This window comes from Oryctolagus cuniculus, chromosome 13 (assembly GCF_051225735.1).
Source record: "Oryctolagus cuniculus isolate XC-2025 breed Fujian yellow rabbit chromosome 13, ASM5122573v1, whole genome shotgun sequence".
In the NCBI taxonomy this organism is placed as follows: Eukaryota; Metazoa; Chordata; class Mammalia; order Lagomorpha; family Leporidae; genus Oryctolagus; species Oryctolagus cuniculus.
The window spans coordinates 92,482,005-92,506,558 of NC_142879.1; the positions used below are offsets into that span (position 1 = coordinate 92,482,005).

The 24,554-nt window shown below is 40.0% G+C and overlaps 1 protein-coding gene across 1 annotated transcript; it reads left to right on the forward strand.

Annotated features, from left to right (window-relative positions):
* Positions 1–2,806: 2,806 nt before the first annotated feature.
* Positions 2,807–24,554, forward strand: LOC138845032 (aldo-keto reductase family 1 member C1-like). Its single transcript, XM_089311268.1, has 6 exons — positions 2,807–2,814; positions 9,481–9,652; positions 12,390–12,557; positions 14,917–14,994; positions 15,230–15,352; positions 24,058–24,554. Exons 1-6 carry the CDS (start codon positions 2,807–2,809, stop codon positions 24,073–24,075), a joined length of 567 nt encoding a protein of 188 aa, XP_089167394.1. The 3' UTR covers positions 24,076–24,554.

A 24,554-nucleotide genomic window follows, 5' to 3' on the forward strand; every position in this document is an offset into this window, starting at 1 on the left:
GAGCTTCAACTGGGACTCTCACGTGGGTGCAGGGGCCCAAGGACTTGGGCCATCCTCTGCTATCCCAGGCCATAGCAGAGAGCTGGATTGGAAGAGGAGCAGCTGGGACTAGAACTGGTGCCCATATGGGATGATGGTGCTTCAGGCCAGGGTTTTAACCCACTGAGCCACAGTACTGGCCCCAAAACCTAAGTTCTGAAAACTGCTTACAAGGTAGACTTAAAAATGTGTTCTAATGCACATACTCAAAATGTATGTAATATTCTCTTGGTACTAGCGACAGTACCTTTTTGACTTTAATATATAGGCAAATCAAACTCAGAAAAAAATAACATTTTAACATTACTTTTCATTTGAATATTTAGACAATATCTGTAGAAAATAATTCATGTTTGATATGTAACACAGCTCTATTTTTTCAATACAATAGTATAAACATAACTACTCATGGGGCCGATGCTGTGGTGCAGCTGGTTAACGCTGTGGCCTGAAGCGCCAACAACCCATTTGGGTGCCAGTTCGAGACCCAGCTGCTCCACTTCTGATCCAGCGCTCTGCTATGGCCTGGGAGAGCAGTGGGGGATGTGCCAGTATTGATTACATTGTTGAGGCATACACTGAGACATTTGTGATGTCTCAGGGCTTATCAGTGAATTCTAAACAAAGTTCTGACCTGCTTGCACAATCATTTTTGAACCTGACTTCAGAACCTTGTTTACAACAAAAATGAGGGTAATGGTAATAGAAATTGCAGGGAAGTTCATTTTTGTTTGTTTTTTTGTTTTTTGTTTTTTTGTTTTTTGTTTTTGCTACTTACATTCATTCACCTTGATAGGTATGAAGGATCCCAGCTTCATATGGAGCACAAGTTCTTTTAGACAAGCAAAGGCACATGTTAATAAGCCACCTCAGGTAAAATTTATTCAGTTAGATTAAACTGGTCTGTGGGTAGTTCAGAATGCAGGCTTTCCAACCAGAACCATTGAGTACTCTCTCCTTTCTCAGGGTAAATTTCTGCCATGCTCATCTATGTACCAGACTGACAATAAGCGTCTGGAAAACTAATCACAGACACACTACATTTCCAGTTTTCAAATATCCAATCTTTCTGGGGCATGGTTGGTTCTCCTGGAGCTTATAATAATCTTCAGGTCAAAGCATTTGAGCCTTAAGATCACAAACTAGATGAATATCCAGAAAAAAGAGATAAAGCAGGCCGGCGCCACGGCTCACTAGGCTAATCCTCCACCTGCGGCGCCAGCACCCCGGGTTCTAGTCCTGGTCAGGGTGCCAGAATCTGTCCTGGTTGCTCCTCTTCCAGGCCAGCTCTCTGCTGTGTCCTGGGAGTGCAGTGGAGCATGGCCCAAGTGCTTGGGCCCTGCATCCGAATGGGAGACCAGGAGAAGCACCTGGCTCCTGGCTTCGGATCAGCGTAGTGCGCCAGCCACAGCGGCCATTAGGGGGTGAACCAACGGAAAAGGAAGACCTTTATCTCTGTTTCTCTCTCTCACTGTCCACAATGCCTGTCCAAAAAAAAAAAAAAAAAAAAAAAAAAAAAAAAAAAAGATAAAGCAGCCAATCATTGTACGGACTGGTTGTGGTTTGCTTTTGTAACTTCTTTCCCAGGAAGCTGTACCATCACTAGGGTTGTGTGTTCACATATATCAGCATGTGGTTTAGAGGCTCCAAGAGGAAGCAAATAAATTCCTTCCCTGGTCATTTTCTAATACAGTTGGCAATCACTAGGTGTAGTTTATCATTTCCTCTTTGAGTGTGTAATGCCTAGAGTTGACCCTGGGGCAATTATTTGTATTTCTTGCAAGAGTTTGAAGGGTGTTGAGTGTTAGAGTTTCTAACCAGTTTCTTTTTTTTTTTTTTTTTACGATTTATTTATTTTGCCGGTGTTGCAGCTCACTTGGCTAATCCTCCGCCTGAGGCACCAGCACCCCAGATTCTGTCCCGGTTGCTCCTCTTCCAGTCCAGCTCTCTGCTGTGGCCCGGGAGGGCAGTGGAGGATGGCCCAAGTGTTTGGGCCCTGCACCTGCATGGGAGACTAGGAGGAAGCACCTGGCTGCTGGCTCTGGATGAGTGCAGCACACCGGCCGTAGAAGCCATTTGGGGGTGAACCAACAGAAGGAAGACCTCTCTCTCTGACCGTCTCTCTCTCTCTCTCTAACTCTGCCTGTCAAAAAAGAGAGATTTATTTATTTATGTGAAAGTCAGAGTTACACAGCGAGTGAAGAGGCAGTGAGAGAGGTCTTCCATCCGATGGTTTACTCCCCAATTGGCTGCAATGGCTGGAGCTGCGCAGATCCGAAGGCAGGAGCCAGGAGCCTCCTCTGGGTCTCCAACATGAGTGCAGGGGCCCAAGGACTTGGGCCATCTTCCACTGCTTTCCCAGGCCATAGGGAGCTGGATTGGAAGTGGAGCAGCTGAGTCTCAAACCGGCGCCCATGTGGGATGCTGGCATTTCAGGTCAGGGTGTTAAACCGTTGCGCTACATTGCCAGCCCCAACTAGACACTTTCTAGAAAAGTTTCAGGGTCTAGGTAGGTGGAGGGTAGGCCCTTCATAGTATCATTGGAGATCTATGAAAGTGGCTTACACTTCTGTGTGGGTAAACTTTCTAACTTCTGTTTCAGTCCACTTTATGTCCCTGATCATTTTTATTCTTTGGGTCTTTACTAATTACACTCTTCGTGGTGCGGAGAGGCCCAGTTCATAGGTCTGTGCCCATAGCTGGCTTAGGGCACAGGATAAGATTTTCTTTGCAAACAGATCCACTCGTACTGAATTAAAGAACACTGATGCGCAGGTATGTCTACCTTTAGAAGAGACAGATTTAGACTTGGATTTGGAGAAGCAGAAAGAAAATAGTTTTGAATCCCATCATTTTCAGTCACTGATAGAAATAAATAAAAGCCCTATTAATAAATGAAATCAACCAAAAAGTTCCAGTTTTTTAGATGAAATCTTTAGCGCCTGGCATACAGTGTTCCATTCCAGGCTCCTGGCTTCAGCCTGGACCAAGCCACAGCTGTTCATCTGGGGAATGAACCAGTGGATGGAAGATTCTCTCTCTCTCTCAAATCAATCAATTAATAAATCTTTTTTACAAAAGGAACATCTGTGTATGTTTTGGTGAGAGAGAGAGGGAGGAGACAACAAAGATTTTTTTAAAAGAATTGGCTTCTGCGATTTTGTGACTGATAAAAATGAAATTCAGTTGATTAGCTGGAAGCTCAGGCAAGTTCTGAAGTCCCAGTGTAAGGCTCCAAATCCAGAGGGTAAGTACACTATCTACAGGAAACTCACACAGGATTTCTGTTACACTTTGGAATGAGAACCTTGTAAACAAGGTTCTGTAGTCAGGTTCAGAAATGATTGTGCAAACAGGTCAGATTCACTCTTACTTGGGGAAACATTAGTTTTTCTCTTAATGCCTTTAACATATCCCTTACTTGAAATCAACTGATTGTAAATGTTACACATTCATATGATATAGAGAAACAATTGTATTTAAAACTACTGTCTTAGCTCTTGGAAGCTTCATGCTGAAGTGAAGGGTGATGCTAATAATTTATTTTCACATTGCCACACACAAAAAACAAGGAGAAAGAAAATAAAATTATGAACACCGAGTGAATCATCGTTTACTACACTATGCCAGAGAGACTGAATCAAGTGATTGAGCTGGTTTAGTCCGAACTGTCCTGATTAGCATTCTATTATGAAATAGAAATGTGGGCTCCTCGAGGAGTGTAAGCTAGATAGTCCTAAATGAATCAAAAGAAAACAAAACATTCCAGTAGTAGAAACCGTGGTAAATGCAAAAACAATTTATTTATTTTCCATCACATGAGAAGATGCAGTGCCTTTACTTTCTAATATATCCTTAGCTCTATGTGAGTTGGAAGGCAGCTTGGATTAATCAGAAGAGAGGGGTCCAATCACCAGAATTTAAGATGTCTCTCACATCATGATCCACATGCAGGAGCTGCTAGTGAAAGCTATGATGCAGTCCTCCATGTTAATATTCATCAGAAAATGGGTAATTAGGGTGGCGATCAAAACTAAAATGAGAAAGAATAATGTCTAATCAATTTGATGACTCCCTAGGAGAAGTGGTTTTTATGAAGTTTCTCATTTTCATAAACATGACTTTATAATGGAATTTTTAAAATAAGAAAGTATTCAGGTGTAACTGATATTATTTCTCATAACTATAACTTCAGAGCATGAAGAAATAATGAAGAACTTTTGTTGGTTTTAATTTGTCTCCACCAATAAAGTTTCGGTTTTGCCTCCATATGCTTCCTCTGGTTTTAAATCTCTTTTATAAAATGTCTGCATTTCTTGCATTGAAGTATCTGTATTTCATAGAATCAAAATCAAAATTTCTCTTGGGCTCCACTAATACTAGCATTTCTTGAGGCAAATGCTATGTTTGAATCCTGTACAAACATGCAGTGAAATGGAAAGGACAGATTTAAACGATAGATACATTTAAGTGACAGAGACCAGTGCATGATTGCATATAGAAGGGATGAGAATTTCCGATATGAATCACAGGGTTGAGGTGCCTTTAGGCTACTTGAGTAACAACTACAGCATATGTCCACTAGATGGCAATATATAAATCTCCCTACGTGGAAGATACATCAGTTGTTCTTCAGTGCCCATAACGTCATGTAAAGGTGCAGGTGAAGAAGTCCACATTGCCCCTGGACCCATTCACACTGCTCCTGTTTCAGATACCAAAGCTCTGGAGAGCATTTAGGAAGAAAATTCCACAGAGCTGTTTCATCTATCTGTCTTCCTAGTATTGAAATAACAAGTGTGCTACATTCTTCCTCAGGAAATATACTGAGACCACATATTAACCAGTGACTTACAAAGAGGTGGCATCATAGCGAAAATTTCTGTTCAGTCCATCAAGAGTTTTCATGTCCTCTGAAGTTAACTGAAATTCAAAAACCTAGGGCTAAAGTAAATTTTTATTATTACTTTTAGACTGCTTAATTGAAATCTTAGAAAATCACAAGAGGAAGGTAGAATAAAGTGCATTGATTATGAATTTTAGTTCATTTGTGTTATTTAATTAGAAATATATCCTTGGGTTATGAGGTTGCTGCTCATCTGAAAAGATTAATAAGAGAAATGACACAGGATTGGTGCTGTTGTGTAGTAGACTAAGCCTCCATCTACAGCACCAGCCTCCCATATAGGTGGTTTTTCATGCCCCAGTTACTCCTTTTCTGATCCCGCTCTGTATTCGTGGGCTGGAAAAACAGTGGAAGATGGCCCAAGTGCTTGTGCCCATGTGGAAGACTCCGATGAAGCTCCAGGCTCCTGCTTTCAGCCTGGCCAAGCGCAGGTCACTGTTGCCATCTGGGGAGTGAACCAGTGGATGGAAGATCTCTCTCTCTTCTCCCACTGTCTCTGTGTCTCTCTCTATAACTCTGACTTTCAGATAAATCTTAAAAAGTAAAGAATTATTTTAAGAAACTGTAAACTAAGCCAGCGCCGTGGCTCACTAAGCTAATCCTCTGCCTTGCGGCGCCAGCACACCGGGTTCTAGTCCTGGTCGGGGCGCTGGATTCTGTCCCGGTTACCCCTCTTCCAGGCCAGCTCTCTGCTGTGGTCAGGGAGTGCAGGGGAGGATGGCCTAAGTGCTTGGGCCCTGCACCCCACGGGAGACCAGGAGAAGCACCTGGCTCCTGCTATCGGATCAGCGTGGTGCACCGGCTGCAGCGCACTGGCCGCGGCGGCCATTCGAGGGTGAACCAACGGCAAAGGAAGACCTTTCTCTCTCTCTCTCTCACTGTCCACTCTGCCTGTCAAAAAAAAAGAAAAAAGAAAAAAAAAACTTTAAACTAATTTCCAGTTCTCATACAATATCTTGGAAAATGGATTCAAAATGATTATTCCTACAAGCTATTTTTGAGCCTTTGTACAGGCTCTGGTGTCATTGCTTGCCTTCTATTCATTTAACTTATGAAGGCAGAAGGGAAAAAAATGGCTGCAGTTTAAATAGAGGATTGACAGATTATGGATCTTATTGCTGTGTGAAACTAAATGGTGTGGGCCGGTGCCGCGGCTCAATAGGCTAATCCTCCACCTGCGGTGCTGGAACCCCGGGTTCTAGTCCCGGTCGGGGTGCCGGATTCTGTCCCAGTTGCTCCTCTTCCAGTCCAGCTCTCTGCTGTGGCCCGGGAGTGCAGTGGAGGATGGCCCAAGTCCTTGGGCCCTGCACCTCATGGGAGACCAGGAGAAGCACCTGGCTTCTGGCTTCGGATCAGCGTGGTGCGCCGGCTGCAGTGTACCGGCTGCAGTGTACCGGCTGCAGCGGCCGTTGAGGGGTGAACCAACGGAAAAGGAAGACCTTTCTCTCTCTCTCTCTCTCTCTCTCTCTCTCACTGTCCACTCTGCTTGTCAAATAAATAAAAACAACAAAAAAAGGAAATTACCTTTAAAAAAAAACAACAAAGAAGCTAAATGGTGGTCACTCCATTCCTATATGGGAATCTATCACCTATGCATTGGAATAGATACTAGCAAGAATCTTGGGGTTGAGTGTTCATACAAAAACAAGCCAACAGAGTAGAAGCTGACTTGGGTGGTCAAGGTTGTGGTGTTCCTTTGTCATCTTGAGGGACTCCTGTAGTCGCAGTTGTTCCATGTACAGGAAAGACCCCTCTTTGTATTGTAGTCTGATCAAATAGAAACCTAATATTTATCCCAACTCAGTCTGATTTCCAGCATGGCAGAAGAGATGAAACTCATCATTCAGCAGCACTCAGATTCCTTCCTGGAGGCATATTGTAATAGCAGTGATTTTGCCATTTATTTATAGAAGTCAAGAAATTCTTCCTCTTTCTAAATACAAAGCTACCTTAAAAATCTAATTGAAAATTGAATTAAGATAAACTTATTAAGGTGCAAAATATTTGAAATTCATGTAGTTTTCTCATAATGTGTCCTTCCATGAATATTTGTAGATATTTGTTTTGTATATGATTTTGTTTCTTTGTATAAAACTAAACATCTTTTAAGCATATTTAAAGATATTTATTTATTTATTTTAAATGGGTTGATGGGGGAAATATTCCATCTGCTGGTTTATTCCCAAATGCCCATAAAAACTACAGCTGGGTTAGACCAAAGCCAGAAGCTCAAATGTGCATCCGGGTCTCTCATGTGGGTGATAGAAGTCCAAGTGTCTGTCTACCTCAGAAAAGTGTGCAGGACTGCCATCAAGCAGCCATAGGACCAGTAGTCTTGTTTCTTGTAATTTCATTGTAAAGGAAAAACATTTTGAAACAGTTAAAAGTCAATGGGAAACTTTATTTAATTTAACCTTTTTTTCTTTAACAAATGCACTTTCCAATTTTTACCCAGTGTGGTACTGGCTGTCTTAGTAAATTTTTTGCTGCTAACAGAATGTCTGTGGCTGAATAATTAATTAAAACAAAAACCAGAGCTCTGTCTCTAACAGCTCTGGACACTGAGAATCCCAAAGTCAAGTGGCCCAAATCTTTCCATTTTGCTGCAACATTTTTTAGGAGAAGGAGGAAGGGCAACAAAACATGGAAGCCAGAACAAGGTAGTAAAAGTCACAGCCTCAAACATTTATATCATCATTACAACATTATCACCAACATTCATACATCATCAACATTGTATCAGCAACATTATTTTATATCACCAACAGTAATTTATTTATTTCGATGAAGCCTTTACAACTTAGACATCTACAGTTACACTTCACCTACCAACACTGTTGCATCAGATCTGGAGCAGTGGGATGCAGACAGAGTCCTCCCCAAGTTTCACAGCAAGTAGTCAAGTGTTTCTTTATATTTCCAGCAATCCTGGTCCCAGAACTACCAGAACTGGAGTGTAGTTTACCCACATCCACAGGTTGATCACAGATTTCCGTGGAGATTGCACTAGCAAATGCAAGCCTGGAACTGTGGGGTGCAGATAGGGCCTTCCCCAGTCCCCATTAGTGATCACAGGTGTCCTGGGACATACATCAAAGTCACAGACTCAGAGCTGTAGGATGCACTATGGTCCTTACCTAGGTCTTACAGTGCAAGTTAAGGTTATGCCTGCAATTCTGAATAGGCAAAGACCAGCTAAAACAGAGATGCAGGTAAGGCCCTCCAGTTCCCACCTGTGAGTAAGAGTAGCCCCAGGGATTGTAGTACCAATAATCACAGTATCAGGGATTCAGGACACAGGAGGACTGCCCTCATTTCCTAAGGACATGCAAGGTTGTTTCTGGTGCAAATTGAAGGGGATGCAGGTTACAAAGAAGAATTAACTTCGATGGTTGTTTCTGAAAGAAAAGGTTAAAAGAAACTCTGTCTCAAATTCAAGTCAAAGTAAAAGGAGAAGAGACACAGAATTCACTTTCGAAGGTTGTTGAAATAGTACCCTGAATTGTGAGGCTAGGTCTGTGTGAAGCATGTCTAGGACATTGAGATAGTGACTCAGATATGCCCTACCATGTCCCAGTAAACCAGTTGGGAGACCAGGACTATTGCAAGGCTTAAATCCCAAGACTAACCACAAAAATCTGAGCTCAAGGGAGATCATAGATGGTGATAATGTTCAGGAAATGCCAGCCAAGTAAAGTCAGAGATAGCAGAATCTAAATTTGTTTATGTCATTAGAAGGGATTGGTAGCAGCTTGGTTAGCAGTGGAAAAATAGCAAAGACTGAAGGACATGAGATGAAATAGGAAGCATTGAGTAAAAGCAGTTTGATATATAGTTTAGAGTACTGGGTATCTGTGAGGATATTCCATTCTCTTCAGACTGTTGAGTACAGATTTTCCTTCTTTTATTAGTAAGCACTTTGACAAGTTACAAAAGTAGTAAACTTTAATTTCAGAAGACTGAAAATCACAGATAGGAAATTTTGAAACCACCCATAGTTCAGAAATTATGATTTACATTTTTCTGTTTTTCACTACTTATGAAGTATATTAAATGAAATTACTGATTATAGCACATACTCTCTACTTTTCACTGAATACATCAAATGTCCATAGTCTTATATGTAAATTTTTTCTATTAATATGAAGTTCAAACATTCCATTTTAGTTGTTCAAAATATTCTGTCAATGCACTGAAGTTTACCCAACTATCAGAAATTTGTAATTTAAATTTTTCCAGTTTGTGCTCTTATGAATAAAGTTGAATAAGGTCAGAAAACAGACAAGCATTCTATATATAAAGTTACATAACAGATGAAAGATGGAATCAGTTTTAAGTTTCTGAGTTTTAAGTTTCTGGTTATGTATTACAAAATGATATATTGAACAGCCTTTTACTGCGAAGCATATAACACTGCATTATTAATATGTAAGATTGAGTGCTTAACAATACTAGAGAATTAATTCCAAATTTCTTTCCACATATGGAAAACTGCTTTAACCAAGTTCCATCCCGAGCACATGGTTAATCATTAGACAAACAGCGGAGCGACTTTCTGTTATTCACATATCTTGTGAAAGAGGAAAAAATAAACAGTGTGCTTGGCTGGAGGAGCTGCAGGCAATAGATACCAAACATCGCTGTGTGAAATTAAATGATGGTCACTTCATTCCTGTACTGGGCTTTGGAACCTATGCACCTGAAGAGGTAACCAAGTAGTACTTTTCTGATGAGGGTTAAAAAAAAAAGCAAAACTAGGATGAGTGGAAGGTGAAGTGGGTTTTCAAGTCTCCCAGTTCCTGTGTGACTCTGGGAGTTTTCACCAGGCTTGACCTATTCCACGCACAAGAGACAAGAAAGTTAGACTTCACTCTTGTGTCAGGATCTGATTAGTTATCTGCTGATGATTCTGGGATCTGATTTTCCCTCTTGTTCCTGGCTATTTCCATGTTTGGCATAAGAGATGAAACTTAGCAGTCAAGAACAGTGCCTGTCATTATCATGACCTCGGGGTTGATTGCAATAGGAGTGGGTCTTCTTTTAATTTCTGTGATTTAAAGAAAAATGGTAGAGATGCTTCACTGAAATGGAAGTCAGTAGAGTGGATTGTTCACTGAACTAGAAGTGATTTTGTACTCCAGTATCCTCCTAAGACCACTCAGTGATGTGACTTGGGAATAGTTAGCTAGACTTAGAAGTCCTACTTTGGAGTTAGATGGGAATACATATTTGAAGCACACTCTGAAGACATATAACAAGATGTGGTTACTCTGTGGTAATGTGGCAGGAAGAGGAGAGAAAGATGAACACCAGAAAAACTTCAGCCTTGGTAAAATTCAGCACACATTTTCACACAGAAACAGAAACCAGCTAATGTCAGCACAGGCCGTGGGACTCAGTCTCTGGTCCACAATGATTTCCCTGAAAAGTATGCTTCTCAACTTTAAATCTTGTCAAACAAATGGAAAAGAATTATTTATTATTATAAGTTTTATGATTTTGTGACTATCTTTAATTTTTATATAAGTGAAGTTGAATATATGTGCATTTTATTACTGTTTATAGTCCTTGTTTATTTTTCCTGCTGGGCTTTTTATTTGTTGAAGTCTGTTTAGTAGTGCCATTAAGCCTGTGATGATTATGTAAATTTAAAAAAGTTACCTCAAAAATAATAAAAAGTAGATAAGTTAAAAATTCTTTGAATAAGTGAAAAATAATTTGATTTATCTTGTTTTTCTTAAAAATCATTTTCAAAACTTTATTGCTTTTAAAAAGCCAATGATTTCATATTTCAGTCTATTTATCAAATTCCCTAAAAGAAGTGACATTGGTATTAAGAACTGACAGTTATTTAATAATTAATCCTTATCATGTGGTTAGTTTCTGAATTGTAAATTTATGTCCTTTGAGGACATATTTTTACTGTTGTCTTTAGTTCTGTCATGCACATATAATAATCGGGGAGAAACAGAATAGACTGCTATCAGTTGAAATTCCTAGTTCCAAACTGGTCCCTGGCTGACATCCAGGAACCCGAATTTCTCACCTTTCCCTAACTGAGAAGGATGGAAGATGTACTAGAATGGGTTTTCCAAGCAGTGAAGTTTAAGTAAACCAAGTAAACCTGTTTAATTTGGGAGACTGAAAGTTTGCTATGTGCTAGTAGAAGGAGGGTAGGCACCCAATTCTCAGTGCAGATCTGAGGAACTGAGCTTCAGTAGCTTTCCTGACAAACATTTCCCATGTGTTGGCCTAACTCAGTGGTGGGGGAATTTATTGTGCTCTGCATGACTTCACTGGGAGAAAATTCATTGAAACTCAGAGAGTACTTAATCCCATGTACATTTTACCTGTATTAATTCTACTTTGTACCCTCACAGTATCAAGAATTTTGATAATAGCTATATAGTGCGGTATAAGCACACAGCTTCTAGTGAAAATCTTAGAAATTGCATCTAACTTCTTTGCATATTATATTTCTCATCTATTGACAAAGTTCAATGCCCAGGGAAAGGTCCCAAAATACAGTTAAGATGAGTAAGTTATAAGTTCTAATGCAGAAGGAGTAAATTCTCATATTCTACAGCATAGTAGAGTGGCCATAAATCACTGCTTATTGTATATATTACAAATAACCAGAAATATAAAGAAATGATGAATAAGGAGACATTAATGGTAATTTTCTTAATTGTAATATTACATCTTAAAATGTAATGAATTATAATACGCTACTCCAAGTATATGTTCATTCTTTCCCCCATAAATGTATTTAATTGTTTTATGTCAGTCTATACTTGATCTTAGCCAAAAGATCGAGAAGCAATTATATGTCAGTCCAAAAAAGAAAACATGAAAAAAATACTTTATTATGGAGTTCATGGTTTGGAAGACAGTTAACTGTAATAATAAGACTCCACAACACATCATTTAATCAACAAAGGTTTTTCTTTTCAACAGGTATTTGTAAGTTCTTTATTAAACTTTTAATTCTCATCCCTTCCTCTAAAAATATCAATGCTGGATGAATTTAGACTTTTCTGTGTGATTTTCTGAGAGGACTGAATATTGCTTGCACTGTTTCTTTTATGCTTCATTCCATGCATATTTTCCCTATTTGAACCTAACTTTTTGACCTTACTGCATGAAACTATGGTTGTAACTCTGGATATTAGCTGTGAGTCTTTCCAGCTGATCACTGAACCTGGATGATGTTCCTAGTGACTTAGGATATTTGTGATTGCTGGGACTGACGTGTACCTGGGATGCCCAACTTTATTATTTCAAAAAGGAAAGAACCAGGGCAAACTGGGATGAATTCATGACTCCAACTGCAGAACTAACCCAAAACAAAAGGAACAGTTGATTCTTGTCAAGGTCATTGCTTTTACCTGAACTAGCTCTTGTCACGTGAATTTCCAAATGCTACTTTTTGTTGCTCCTCTAGGTTCCTAAAAGTGAGGCTTTGAAGGCCACCAAATTAGCTATAGATGCCGGGTTTTGCCATATTGACTCTGCCTATTTGTACAAAAATGAAGAGGAGGTAGGACTGAGCATCACAAGTAAGATTGCAGATGGTGTTGTGAAGAGACAAGACATATTTTGCACTTCAGAGGTACTGTCTTATGGTGCACAGGTGTACAAAGTAATGCAATGTTATGAGTGGAACTGACAATTATATGATTGGATTAATAGTTGTTGGTGTATTGTGTTTAGTGCTACAAATTTTATTCAGATACATTTGCATATAACATTTATTTCTTCAAATGTATGTTTTATATTCAAATCTATATTTTAAGTAAAGCCCCTTTACCTTTCTGAGTCTCTCTCAAAGCACTGTGATGTAGCATGGCTGTGGAGACAGACAGAACTATCATCAGGTTACGGTTTTCCTCATTTCCTCAGTGACTTTAAACTTTCACGTTATTTTCATTATCGGTCGTCACCGCTATCAACATGACAGAACAATGTAAGAGTTCTCATTAGGCATTAAATATATATAAACAAGGCCAGCGCCTTGGCTCAATAGGCTAATCCTCCACCTTGCGGCGCCGGCACACCAGGTTCTAGTCCCGGTCGGGGCACCAGATTCTGTCCCGGTTGCCCCTCTTCCAGGCCAGCTCTCTGCTGTGGCCAGGGAGTGCAGTGGAGGATGGCCCAAGTACTTGGGCCCTGCACCCCATGGGAGACCAGGAAAAGCACCTGGCTCCTGCCTTCAGATCAGCATGGTGCGCCAGCCGCAGCGCGCCAGCTGTGGCGGCCATTGGAGGGTGAACCAATGGCAAAAGGAAGACCTTTCTCTCTGTCTCTTTCTCTCTCTGTCCACTCTGCCTGTTAAAAAATATATATATATATAAACAGATTTAATATGTGCAACACATATTAAAATTTTCAAAATATTTCCCTTCAGTTTTGCCAGTAAAAGGGATACTAATTCTTCCCTATGGAATTAAGCAGATGTCAGAATTAGATCATTAAATTTTATAAAAACTCTGCTATTACTTGATAACATTTTTATCTCTGGTGCCATGATTCACTAGATTAACAACAACCAAACATATATACAGGATATATAGATATAAGATCACAGGAAACCCCCAAAATGGAAGGAAGTGCTTTTTCCTTGTATTCGTCAGTTTCTAACCAGTATAAAAATATACCAACAAATTTGGTTAATGTATTCATCCAACACAATATTCATTTAACTTATTCAGCTTTGGTCCACTTTCCATAGACCTAAGCTGGTTTGACCAAGCTTGGAAGAGTCACTGAAAAAACTTCAACTGGGGCCGGCACCGCGGCTCACTAGGCTAATCCTCCGCCTTGCGGCGCCGGCACACCGGGTTCTAGTCCCGGTCGGGGCGCCGGATTCTGTCCCGGTTGCCCCTCTTCCAGGCCAGCTCTCTGCTGTGTCCCAGGAGTGCAGTGGAGGATGGCCCAAGTGATTGGGCCCTGCACCTCATGGGAGACCAGGAAAAGCACCTGGCTCCTGCCATCGGATCAGCGCGGTGCGCCAGCCGCAGCGCGACAGCCGTGGCGGCCAATGGAGGGTGAACCAACGACAAAGGAAGACCTTTCTCTCTGTCTCTCTCTCTCACTGTCCACTCTGCCTGTCCAAAAAAAAAAAAAAAAAAACTTCAACTGGACTATGTTGACCTCTATATTATTCATTGCCCAGTGTCTCTGAAGGTAGGTGATTTGTATCATAAAGCTTATTTCATTTCAGCTACCAATATAACCACAATTTTTATGAACTGTTGAATGACACATGTATATAATTTATATAAATTCAATCTGTGTACTATATAGAAACTGAAGTTAGCTATGCCTAAGAATTTATTGGATTATGTAACTGGGGAGTCCAGGCCACAAATAGATGTACATATTTTAAGTAGTCTTAAGACGTGTGTATTGATATTGATCTTGCATCTCTGTATCACTGAAGGTTACTTGATTTTTGTTGAACTTTCTCCCATTGGTGTAAAATATGGTCTTGGAGCAATTCAAGGATCATGGTAATTAACATTTGATAGAGACTCTGCCTCTTCCATTATTAAAATCAATTTTGAAAAGAACCTTATATACAGGTAACATGACTTCACTCAGAACAAACAGTATTGGGGTAGATAGAGAAAACCGGTTAGCTTGGGTCAAGGCTGCAATCTATCACTGCTACAGTCAAAGGCTATGTAACTATTGTTTTTCCAAGTAAAAGAGTGGCATTTCTTCAGAGAAAAATATAGGGGAAGGAAAAGTAATAATGGATGTGGGGAAAGTGTATCTACTAATACATATAATAGGTGTAAAAGAATAGAGAAATTCCATATAGTTGCACATGCAATCCTTTTAAAACACACACACACATACACACACACACTCTGCTTCCTGGAGGTTTGCTGCCTGAGTATAGGAGCATTGCCCTGGGTGGAGATTTGTGTTGGTTGACATCATTGTGATGACTGCTTCTGTTACAGCCAGGGGGAGAACTTATTCCTAAAGATGACCATGGAAAAGTACTGTTTGACACAGTGGATCTATGTGCCACGTGGGAGGTGAGTGTGTGGAGGGGAGAGTAAGGAGAAGCCTGGAGAGGGGGTTCTATCACACTTTCACCTGGGAGAATGGCATATGCACCCACTCATGGAGGTAGAAATTCATGGCTTTTACAAGGAAAATCATCCTGAGAGATGGGGAAGAACCAGAGCCTGCTACCTTCACTGGGATTTCTGCATTCATACTGGCTCAGACATCTATGCAAGTGATTCTTCACAATGTTTTTCTCCACAGGCAACGGAGGAGTGTAAGGATTCAGGATTGACCAAGTCCATTGAGGTTTCCAACTTCAACCGCAGGCAGATGGAGATGATTCTGAATAAGCCAGGGCTTAAGTACAAGCCAGTTTGTAATCAGGTCAGCACCCTATACTTCCTTTCCTGTTCTTCCTTCCTTTCTTCCTATGTACTACTCCCAGTATCCATTGATCCTCTGCTCCTCTTGATCTTATATTTGAGGAATGGAAGATCTACAAGCATAGCTATTTTGTCTTGGAAAGTGTGGAAGACCCACTATTGTGTTTCTTCTTAGGAAAGTCTTAGTGGGAAGGTGTAAAGACCTTAATTCCTAATTTTGTAATAATTTAGGGAGGTAAAGACAATGAAGGAGGCAGTACTTGGTAATCAGACGTCAGAGGGAAGGTGGATCAATCCCTGAGCTATGAAAAATGAACAGAGATCAGATGGGTGAAGGTTATGTGGAGGGAACTGTGTCCAGGAAAGAAGGCCATAAAGCATGAGATGAGCAGTAAGTGGAGTGAAAATAAGAAAAGACTAGTATTTCTGATTTCTTGTGTTTTATACAGAGGTACAAATGGAGAAAAGTTAACTAGAAGTTATGAAAGTCATACACATTAGAGGTAGGGAGTTATCTGCTTACAGAGATACTAGTGATGGATGAAATCAGCACTCAAGAGCTTGTAGTAAGACATAGACCTGACCCTGTTCCTAAATACATCAGAGTCTGCATCTCCTCCCTAGCTTCTGCCACCAAATCAACTGTTTAAACACATCCATTCTGTATCTGGTTCTGTGCTCTAACTTAGGTTATAGAAGCAAGGGTCCTCAATTGGAAAATGCAACTTACAAAATTCCTGAATTTGGTATACAATGATAAAACATCATGATTCTCAAATATAAATATTAGAAATTATCATTATTCTGGACATAATTTTCTCATAATTTTATTGTTAAAATCCTCAAGTTTTAAAATATTTGAAACAGTGATATAAAACATATGTATTTTGTATTGTACATCCAAAACTTTTGACATTTGCCACATTGTGAAGTACATAAGATTCATACACATGTATCATACATGTATGTATATGTGTTTGTGTGTGTGTGTTTGTGTGTGCTGGGTATATCTGTACAAATATGTGCAACATTTTAAAAAAATCTCTTCAAAGAAAATTGTGGACATGACAGTTCATCTCTACAGCTCAGAAACCAGGTCATTAGAATAAATACATTCTCCCACACAGTAACACCTTCTGTTATGACACGTAGGGAAATTAACAATCATTGCCTCACATCCTCTAATACCCAGTCTATCATCTCGTTTGTAGTCCAATTCCCAACAATTTTTTCTGAAGTGTCTTTTCTAGGTCTTCTCTGGTTCTCACATTGCTTTAGTCCTATTCCTTAAGTTTTTTTTCCCCAAGAGAATGATCATCCAACCCTTTTCAGCATGATACTAAGCCAGGTTTTTGTCAAATATTTTAGGGTTGCTGTCTTGTGGTATTGATAAACTTGTTTCTATATTCCAGTTTTCTATAAATCAGAAGGTACATATGAAAACTTTATTAAAACTAAATATTTTGGTAAGAAAATATTCTTAGAATGGTTTAATCCTCACATTATGTCAGTAGGAAGCACATAGTGACAGGTTGTCCCACTGTTGGTGACAGCAGTATTCTTCACTTGGCTGAGTTAATGGTAGCCAAATCTCTTTTTTTATAAATATGTTTCTTTTTGACAATTATTGGTAATCTATTGGATGACTAATGTCCTAGAAGAAATAGTATCCCCAACTAAGTTTTATGTAATAATTGAATATTCATCAATGATTTTTGCCTGCTGCTACTCTTTCATTGAAGTATGTAAGTAATTATTTTCACTTTTAATCATTCTTATTTTTCTCAAATGATATTTTGCCCTAAAAGGCCCTCATCAAATCACAATTAATTATTTCTATAAGACATATTAAACTCTTAATTTGTTCCCTGCAACAATCAATGTCACATAAAACAATTACTATAATAATCAGCAAACATTAGGGCAAGCAGTTTTATTTTTTTAAGATTTACTTATTTATTTGAAAGGGAGAGTTACAGAGAGGCAGAGGCAGAAGGAAAGAGATGTCTTCCATCACTCCCCAAGTGGCTGTAACAGATGGAACTGTGCTGATCCAAAGCCAGGGGATTCTTCTGGGTCTCCCACGTGGGTGCAAGGGACCAAGGACTTGGGCCATCTTCTACTGCTTTCCCAGGCCATATCAGAGAGCTAGCTGGATGGGAAGTGGATCAGCTGGGATTTGAACCAGTACTCATATAGGATGCCAGCACCACAGGCAGCAGCTTTATGTACTACGCCACAGTGCCGGTCCCAGGGAAAACAGTTTTGATTTCTTTGAGTGTTTCTCCATTTTCATGATAGTTTTATGGATTTCCATTTATTCTGTCATATGATTCATTTTACTCATTGTTTTCAATGTGAAATCCATTGGGTGTACTCAATGAGATACCTACCAAATTGACAGTGTTGTCCATTAGTCTTATCTTCAGGATTCTTAGAGCAAATTTTGGCTTTCTGCACAATTTGATAATCAACGTGCTACAATTCTATCCCTTTTGCCCAATCTGCAAGTCACAATGTGCCCTTGTAGTGAACAAAGATGTAAGTATCAAGAAGTGGTTTGTAGGGTTGCTTATTCTCAATGACATCTTTTTAAAAAAATTTTTAACCAGGGCAAGCACTGTGGTGTAATAGGCTAAGCCTCTACCTGCGGTGCTGTCTTCCCATATGGGTCAAGATTTGTGTCCCAATTACTCCACTTCTGATCCAGCTCTCTGATAATGGCCTGGGAAGGCAGTGGAAGATGGCTCAAGTTCTTGGGCCCTTGCACCTATGAGGAAGACCCAGAATAAGCTTTTGGCTCCTGGCTTCAAATAGGCCCAACTCTGGCCCTTGTGGCCATTTAAGAAGTGAACCAGCAGATAGAACACCTCTCTCTGTAATTATGCCTCTCAAATAAATAAATAAAATATTTTTTAAAATTTAACCCATTCAGGGCCGGCATCACGGCTCACTAGGCTAATCCTCTGCCTTGCGGCGCCAGCACCCTGGGTTCTAGTCCCAGTTGGGGCGCCAGATTCTGTCCCAGTTGTCCCTCTTCCAGGCCAGCTCTGTGCTGTGGCCAGGGAGTGCAGTGGAGGATGGCCCAAGTACTTGGGCCCTGCACCCCATGGGAGACCAGGATAAGTACCTGGCTCCTGCCATCAGATCAGCGTGGTGTGCCGGCCGCAGTGGCCATTGGAGGGTGAACCCACGGCAAAGGAAGACTTTTCTGTCTTTCTCTCTCACTGTCCACTCTGCCTGTCAAAAAAAAAAAAAAAAAAAAAAAAAAAAAAAAAAAAAAGCAAGTCACTGAGACACCAGACATGCAAAGCGGTAATGTTTATGTGCTCACTCCATAACTTTTAGTAAAACTTGTAGAAAAGTACTAACAGTGCCATTGCTCTTATGAATGAAGCGGTTTTGAGTAATAAGACTTCCCCCCAATTTATGACTACTCCCTTTGAATTTGATACAGGTGCTTTATATCCATCTTGTAACTTAATAATTTCTTGCAATGATTATAGATTTTAAAAATGTATTAAACACTTGAAAGTTACCGAAACCCTGTGTCATATTTGAATACACTGCATTTAACAAAGAGCATAGTCTATTGCACATAGTTTAAATCTATTCAGGAAATGCTGTCAAACTAAACAGTTGTTCCAACCTTTAATTCACTTCCATTTAGTTATTTTCAGTTTATTAAATATATATGGAGAGCTTCTGATATGCTCAGGAGTACATTAGTTGTTCACTGGAGCAAAGGTAGGTGGAGAAAATGTGGAGCTTTTGCCCCAGTCCTTTCTATTCTGGCAAGAAAGAACAGTCTGAAAGCTTTAGCAAGTAAGTACTTCATAAAGCTTTAAACTTCATAGAGACATCTTCTACATGGAAAGGTTTTCATTAGCAAAGGCAATCTTAAAACCCAGGCATTTGGTGAAGAATTTGACAGTGCTTGGGACACCTTCATCCCATATTGGGATGCCCAGGTTTGAATTCAACTCTACACTAATCACAACTTTCTGCTACTGTGCACCCTGGAAGGTATGGGGATCCATGCTATCCACCACAAATAGGGGACCTGCCTTGAATTCCAGCTCCTAGCTTTGGCTTGGGTCAGTGCTGGCTGCTGTGGATATTTCCAGAATGGACCAGTGAAGGGGAAAGTCTTCTCTATGTACTTATCTTATTCTATTTTTTCTCTACCTAACTTCTTTTCAAATAAAATACCTTTAAAGAAAAAGTACCCTTGGTACTGTACAACTTTCAAAGGCCTCACATGTCATTCAAGCCTAATTAACAAGATGGATATATAGCACCTGTATCAAACTCACAGGGAACACTGACTTGACCAAAACTCATTCATTGATAACAACATAGTGCTGTTAGTACCTTTCTTTAAGTTTTACTTTTAAGTGAAATTTAGGTGTTACTGAACTTGATTTTCAACCTCCCAAGTTTTCCAAGCCTGCACAGTATGTGCCACGTCTTCAGAATCTCTTAATAAACTGGCAGTTCCCCCAGTTAGAGCCACGATTACTCCCTTTCCCCTAATCCTGGACCTGTGCCCTGGTTGTTCAATCTTTTTTGCTTCCAGTGTCCATGGACCACATGCCACACAGTCATGTCAACTTTTCTCTCTACCATGGGTACACCCGAGGCTTTTTAACCTCCATAATGTCCCCAAATCAACAGAGATTTTTCTTTAATTCACATTCATGATCTTGTTTTTCTTCTCTATTAGCCCCTTAAAGATACCCTATGCTACCTTCCAATATCACTGGACATTTGCTTCCTTTAAGAATTACATGGATTTCTTCTACGGCCCTATTGGCCCTATTGATTATTCCTGAGAAAAGATGACTGACTTCTATTTATAGACAATATCATTGCTAAGCAGAGAGTTAAAGATTCTATTTTTTGTATCTCCAAATTTATTTTACATTTTGTAGCAGCCCCTGGGTCATTGTTCTCAGGAATAGTGTGGTGACTGGCAGATTTTAAATGTCAATGGAAAGTTCATCAGAATGCTCTCTTTTATTCAAGCCCTGAATTAGGACATGATTGAGTTGATTTCAAGTCTCTATTTCTTCTTAGACTTCAATCAAAACTGGGGCAGGAATGTGCACTATGCCTAGAGAAAGATGACCGGAGGGAAAAGAAACCTTTCAGCATTTTAATTTAAGCACTTGGTAATACGAATTCATGGCTCTCCGCACCTTCAGACCCTCTCAGCTGTTCTTGAATAAGGGATAGAGCAGTGCTGGATTTCAGGACAGACCTTTATATCCAGCTGGCTACTAATGGGGCTGACAAGTCAACTTAAATATAAAGATGCTTGTCTAAAATCCAAGAGGTTACAGTATAGCCAATGAAGCAAGATGATTAGAACATAGAGATACCCTTAACGATTATTGTTAATGGCTTGGGAAAAGTCAAAACAAAACAAAATGATTGCCTAAGGAACATCATTGAGATTACTTTAACAGGGAGGCTGGCCCTAAAGAAAAAGTCATGAGGAGAAGAGTTTGAATTTTGTTTCAAATAATCCATATAGATGTGGAACTTTTTAATAAAAAGTGAAATCAATATTACACTTAAAGAGTTTGGCTGTTACATATTTATTTCTTAATCATATGTTGGGGCATACTATAACCATCAAAATGTGATCATAGAAATATTGACCTTGGAGCAGGTATTTAACCTAGTGGTTAAGACGCTCATATCACATGTCAGAGTGCTTCAGTTCGATTTGCAGCTCAGGCTCCTGACTCCAGCTTCCTGACATGCAGACCCGGGGAGGCAGCAGTGATGATTTAATTAATTAATATAAAAGACAAGAATAGGAAATACAGGCAAGTATTTAGAAAAAGAGTAACACTTACACACTGTTGGTGGGAATGTAAATTAGTACAGGGAATAATGAAAATAGAAGATTCCTCAAAAATCTAGAAATATACTTTTGATATAATCTAGCAATCACAGTTCTGGGTAGAAATCCAAAGGAAAGGAAATCAGTATATTGGAGAGATACCTCCACTCCCATGATTTTTTATTTCACCACTCCTGGTAGCTAATATACAGAATCAACCAGGTACCCATCAACAGATAAACGGATAAAGGAAATGTGTATATACAATGATAGCTCTATGCTCTCCAGGACAATTACAAATTTTTAATTACTTTACAGAAAAAAAAAACACATTCATTCAAAAGTCACTTGCTGAGTACCAATTATGTCTAATATCTATTTTAGGGATTGTGTTTCATTAGTGAAGAAAGCATAACAGTGGAGAAAACAAAATTTATTCTTGTGTTAAACTTACCTTTTGGAAGGGAGAGCTAATAACTAAAATATACAACAAAGCAGGAAGAGACACATATGCAGACTGTTGAAAATGTGAGACTGTTGAAAATATGAGGTGGGGTAACAGTATCAGGAAAACCAACCCCATGGGTTCGAGTGGCTGCAATGCAATTTAAAATAAAGTGACCAGGGGCAGGTGTTCAGCATACTGGTTAAAGATACCACTTAAGATGCCCATGTCCCACACTGAAATGCCTTGGTTCAGTTCCCAGTTCTGGCTCATGATTCCAGCTACCAACCGATGTAGACACAAGGAAGAAGTAACTGATGGTTCAAGTAGCTGGATCCCTGCCACGCACATAGATGTCCTAGACTGAGTACCAGACTGCTGGCTCTATCCTGGCCCAGCCCCTAATGTTATGAAAATTTGGGGAATAAACCAGTGGATGGAATATTTGTTTCTCTCTCTCTGCCTCTCAAATAACCAAATAATAATTTTAAAATTAACAATAGAATAAAGTAAAATCATGTGACTGGAGTCTGAGCTCATTGAGAAAGAGACAATGGCATAAACACGTGAGGAGGTGAGAGTTATCAAGGCAGTGATCAGGAAGTGCAGACGTTATGCCAAAAAGTAAAGAACAAGATAGGGGAAATGGTGAGGGCCATGGGTGCAGGCCATTTCAAGAATGTGACTTTTACTTCAGGAGAACTGAGAAGCTACTGCCAGGTTTGGATCTAACAAGCGTCATATCTGACTTACTGTTTCAAAGGGTCACTCTGGCCACTATGTGAAACAATGGTAGAACATGAAGAGTGATAGGGCTATAACCATACTAATCCAGCTGAGAGATGATACTGGCCTACTGACTGTGCCCAAGGTGACAACAGCAGAAGGGACAAAATGGTCACAATTACTTTCTGAACTTTTGAATGTACTTCAAACAGTTTGTTGAAAAATGGAATTAATAGTATGAAGCTTATTTTCATATAAGAATAATTTTGAAATACAAGCATAGGTTTTTCATAATATACATTCTCCACCAATTATGAAAAAATTACCAAAAATTACCTTGCACCAAAATTAACTCGTGCTTTTAATTCCATTTTTCCACAAACTTTTTGAAGCTCCTTCATATTCCAATAGTATTTTCTGATGGGCTGGACTTGTTTATGCCAAAAATAAAGTCAAACATTCCTTGATGGGATTTGGAGGAGTTAACTGTTAAGAGCTGAACTGAAATACAGACAGCAGAGGCATCCTTCGTCATAAAAGTCAATTATAACATCAGGCAAATGAAAGGAACAATCGTCTTTTCTCAGAGCAAAAGCATAGAAGGAGGCTAAACAGGGGAAAGTGCTGTTTGCCCAAGGTTTCTTCCTCCTTCCATTGAGTCATTCCAGGCAAGGGTCCTGTGGATCAGTCCAGACTTGATGATCATCTCATTGCAGAGGGAGACTGGAACAAAAGCTGTGAATCCAAGAGCTCAGGGAAGGAAAGTGGGTAGGGCTCAGGGTGGAAAGGAACTGAACATTGAGTCAGAGTGGAGCAAATATTTCCCACATTTTCAGTAATAAGGCCTTTGCAGAGTATCTGGCAGTCTTGGGAGGGTAGTGGCAGCCAGGGGCAGAGGCGGGGTATGTGTGGTTGGGTAGTGGGGAGACAGGATTGATGCACACATAAGAGGTCTCTAAATGAAGCTACTGGGCTAAGAATGCAGATATGAGCAAGAGCATGGGTGTCTAGAAGGCCTGAGACCTTGACTGCAGCTTCGTGCATGAAGTGCTGTGCACTGGCTGGAGTGAGGAAGGCAGCTTTTCCCGTGAGCCCTTCCCAACTGCTTTGCCATATATAAGCCACTTGTTTGTAACGCAAGATGCACTCTCTGCTGTGAGTTCATCAGGAGTGAGCCCTCCACAGGCTTATTTGGATTCATATTCTGTCTTGCCTTTGTCTTGCTCGCCTGTTCTTATAGTAGGGGGTTTAAATTTCCCAAAGGAAATACATAGTTCTCTTTAGTCTTGTGTCGAAAGATATGTTACTTGGCAAAATTCACCAGATGTGGGACTAACACTGTGGCATAGTATGTTAACCTCTGCCTGTGGTGCTGGCATCCCCTATGAGTGCTGGTTCCAATCCTGGCTGCTTCACTTCTGATCCAGCTCCCTACTAATGGCCTGGGAAAGCAGTGAAAGATGGCCCAAGTGTTTGGGCCCCTGTGTCCCTGTGGGAGACCCCAAAGAAGCTCCTGGCTCCTGGCTTCCATCAGGCCTGCTCCTGTGTTGCAGTCACTTGAGGAGTGAGTGAAACAGAGGATGGAAGACCTCACAGTCTCTCTCCTTGTAACTCTCTCACTCAAATAAGCAAATAAATCTTTTTTTAAAAAATTCACCAGTACTGTACTGGTTCCCTACAGGCTCGGACTTCGACGTGACACTTGGGTCATTTTCTGCTGCTGTTTTCCCCAGGCCATTAGCAAGGAGTTGGAGCTGAAGTGGAGCAGCTGGGAATGGGACCAGTACCAATACCACATGGAACGTGGGTGTTGCAGATGGTGGTGTCACTTCTATGCCACAACCTGGCCTCGTTTTTAATTCTTACACTAGATAAGTTGGCTTGATTTTTATGGATTCATATACTATTAATGCATTCACAACTGCTACTAATTGACTTTTCATTCTTTTCCTACTTGGGAGGTTTACTATACAGGATTTGTTATTGTGTATCAGAAATATTAAATTTTTAGGGCAAATAAACACATAGTGTCATTTTGTCATACAATTGCTTTTACTTTATGTTTTACGTGGGAGATTTACTATACAGACTTTGTTTATAAATTGTATTAAATACTATACACTATTAAATTTGTGGGACAAATGCATAGCATTGTTTTATAATAAAATCACTTTCAAT

What these genes read in the sequence shown, in the direction of transcription:
- LOC138845032 (XM_089311268.1), top strand. An exon ending in GAACCTATGCACCTGAAGAG is followed by an intron (nt 9,653 to 12,389) that starts GTAACCAAGTAG and finishes TTGCTCCTCTAG; the next exon opens with GTTCCTAAAAGTGAGGCTTT. An exon ending in ATCTATGTGCCACGTGGGAG is followed by an intron (nt 14,995 to 15,229) that starts GTGAGTGTGTGG and finishes TTTTCTCCACAG; the next exon opens with GCAACGGAGGAGTGTAAGGA.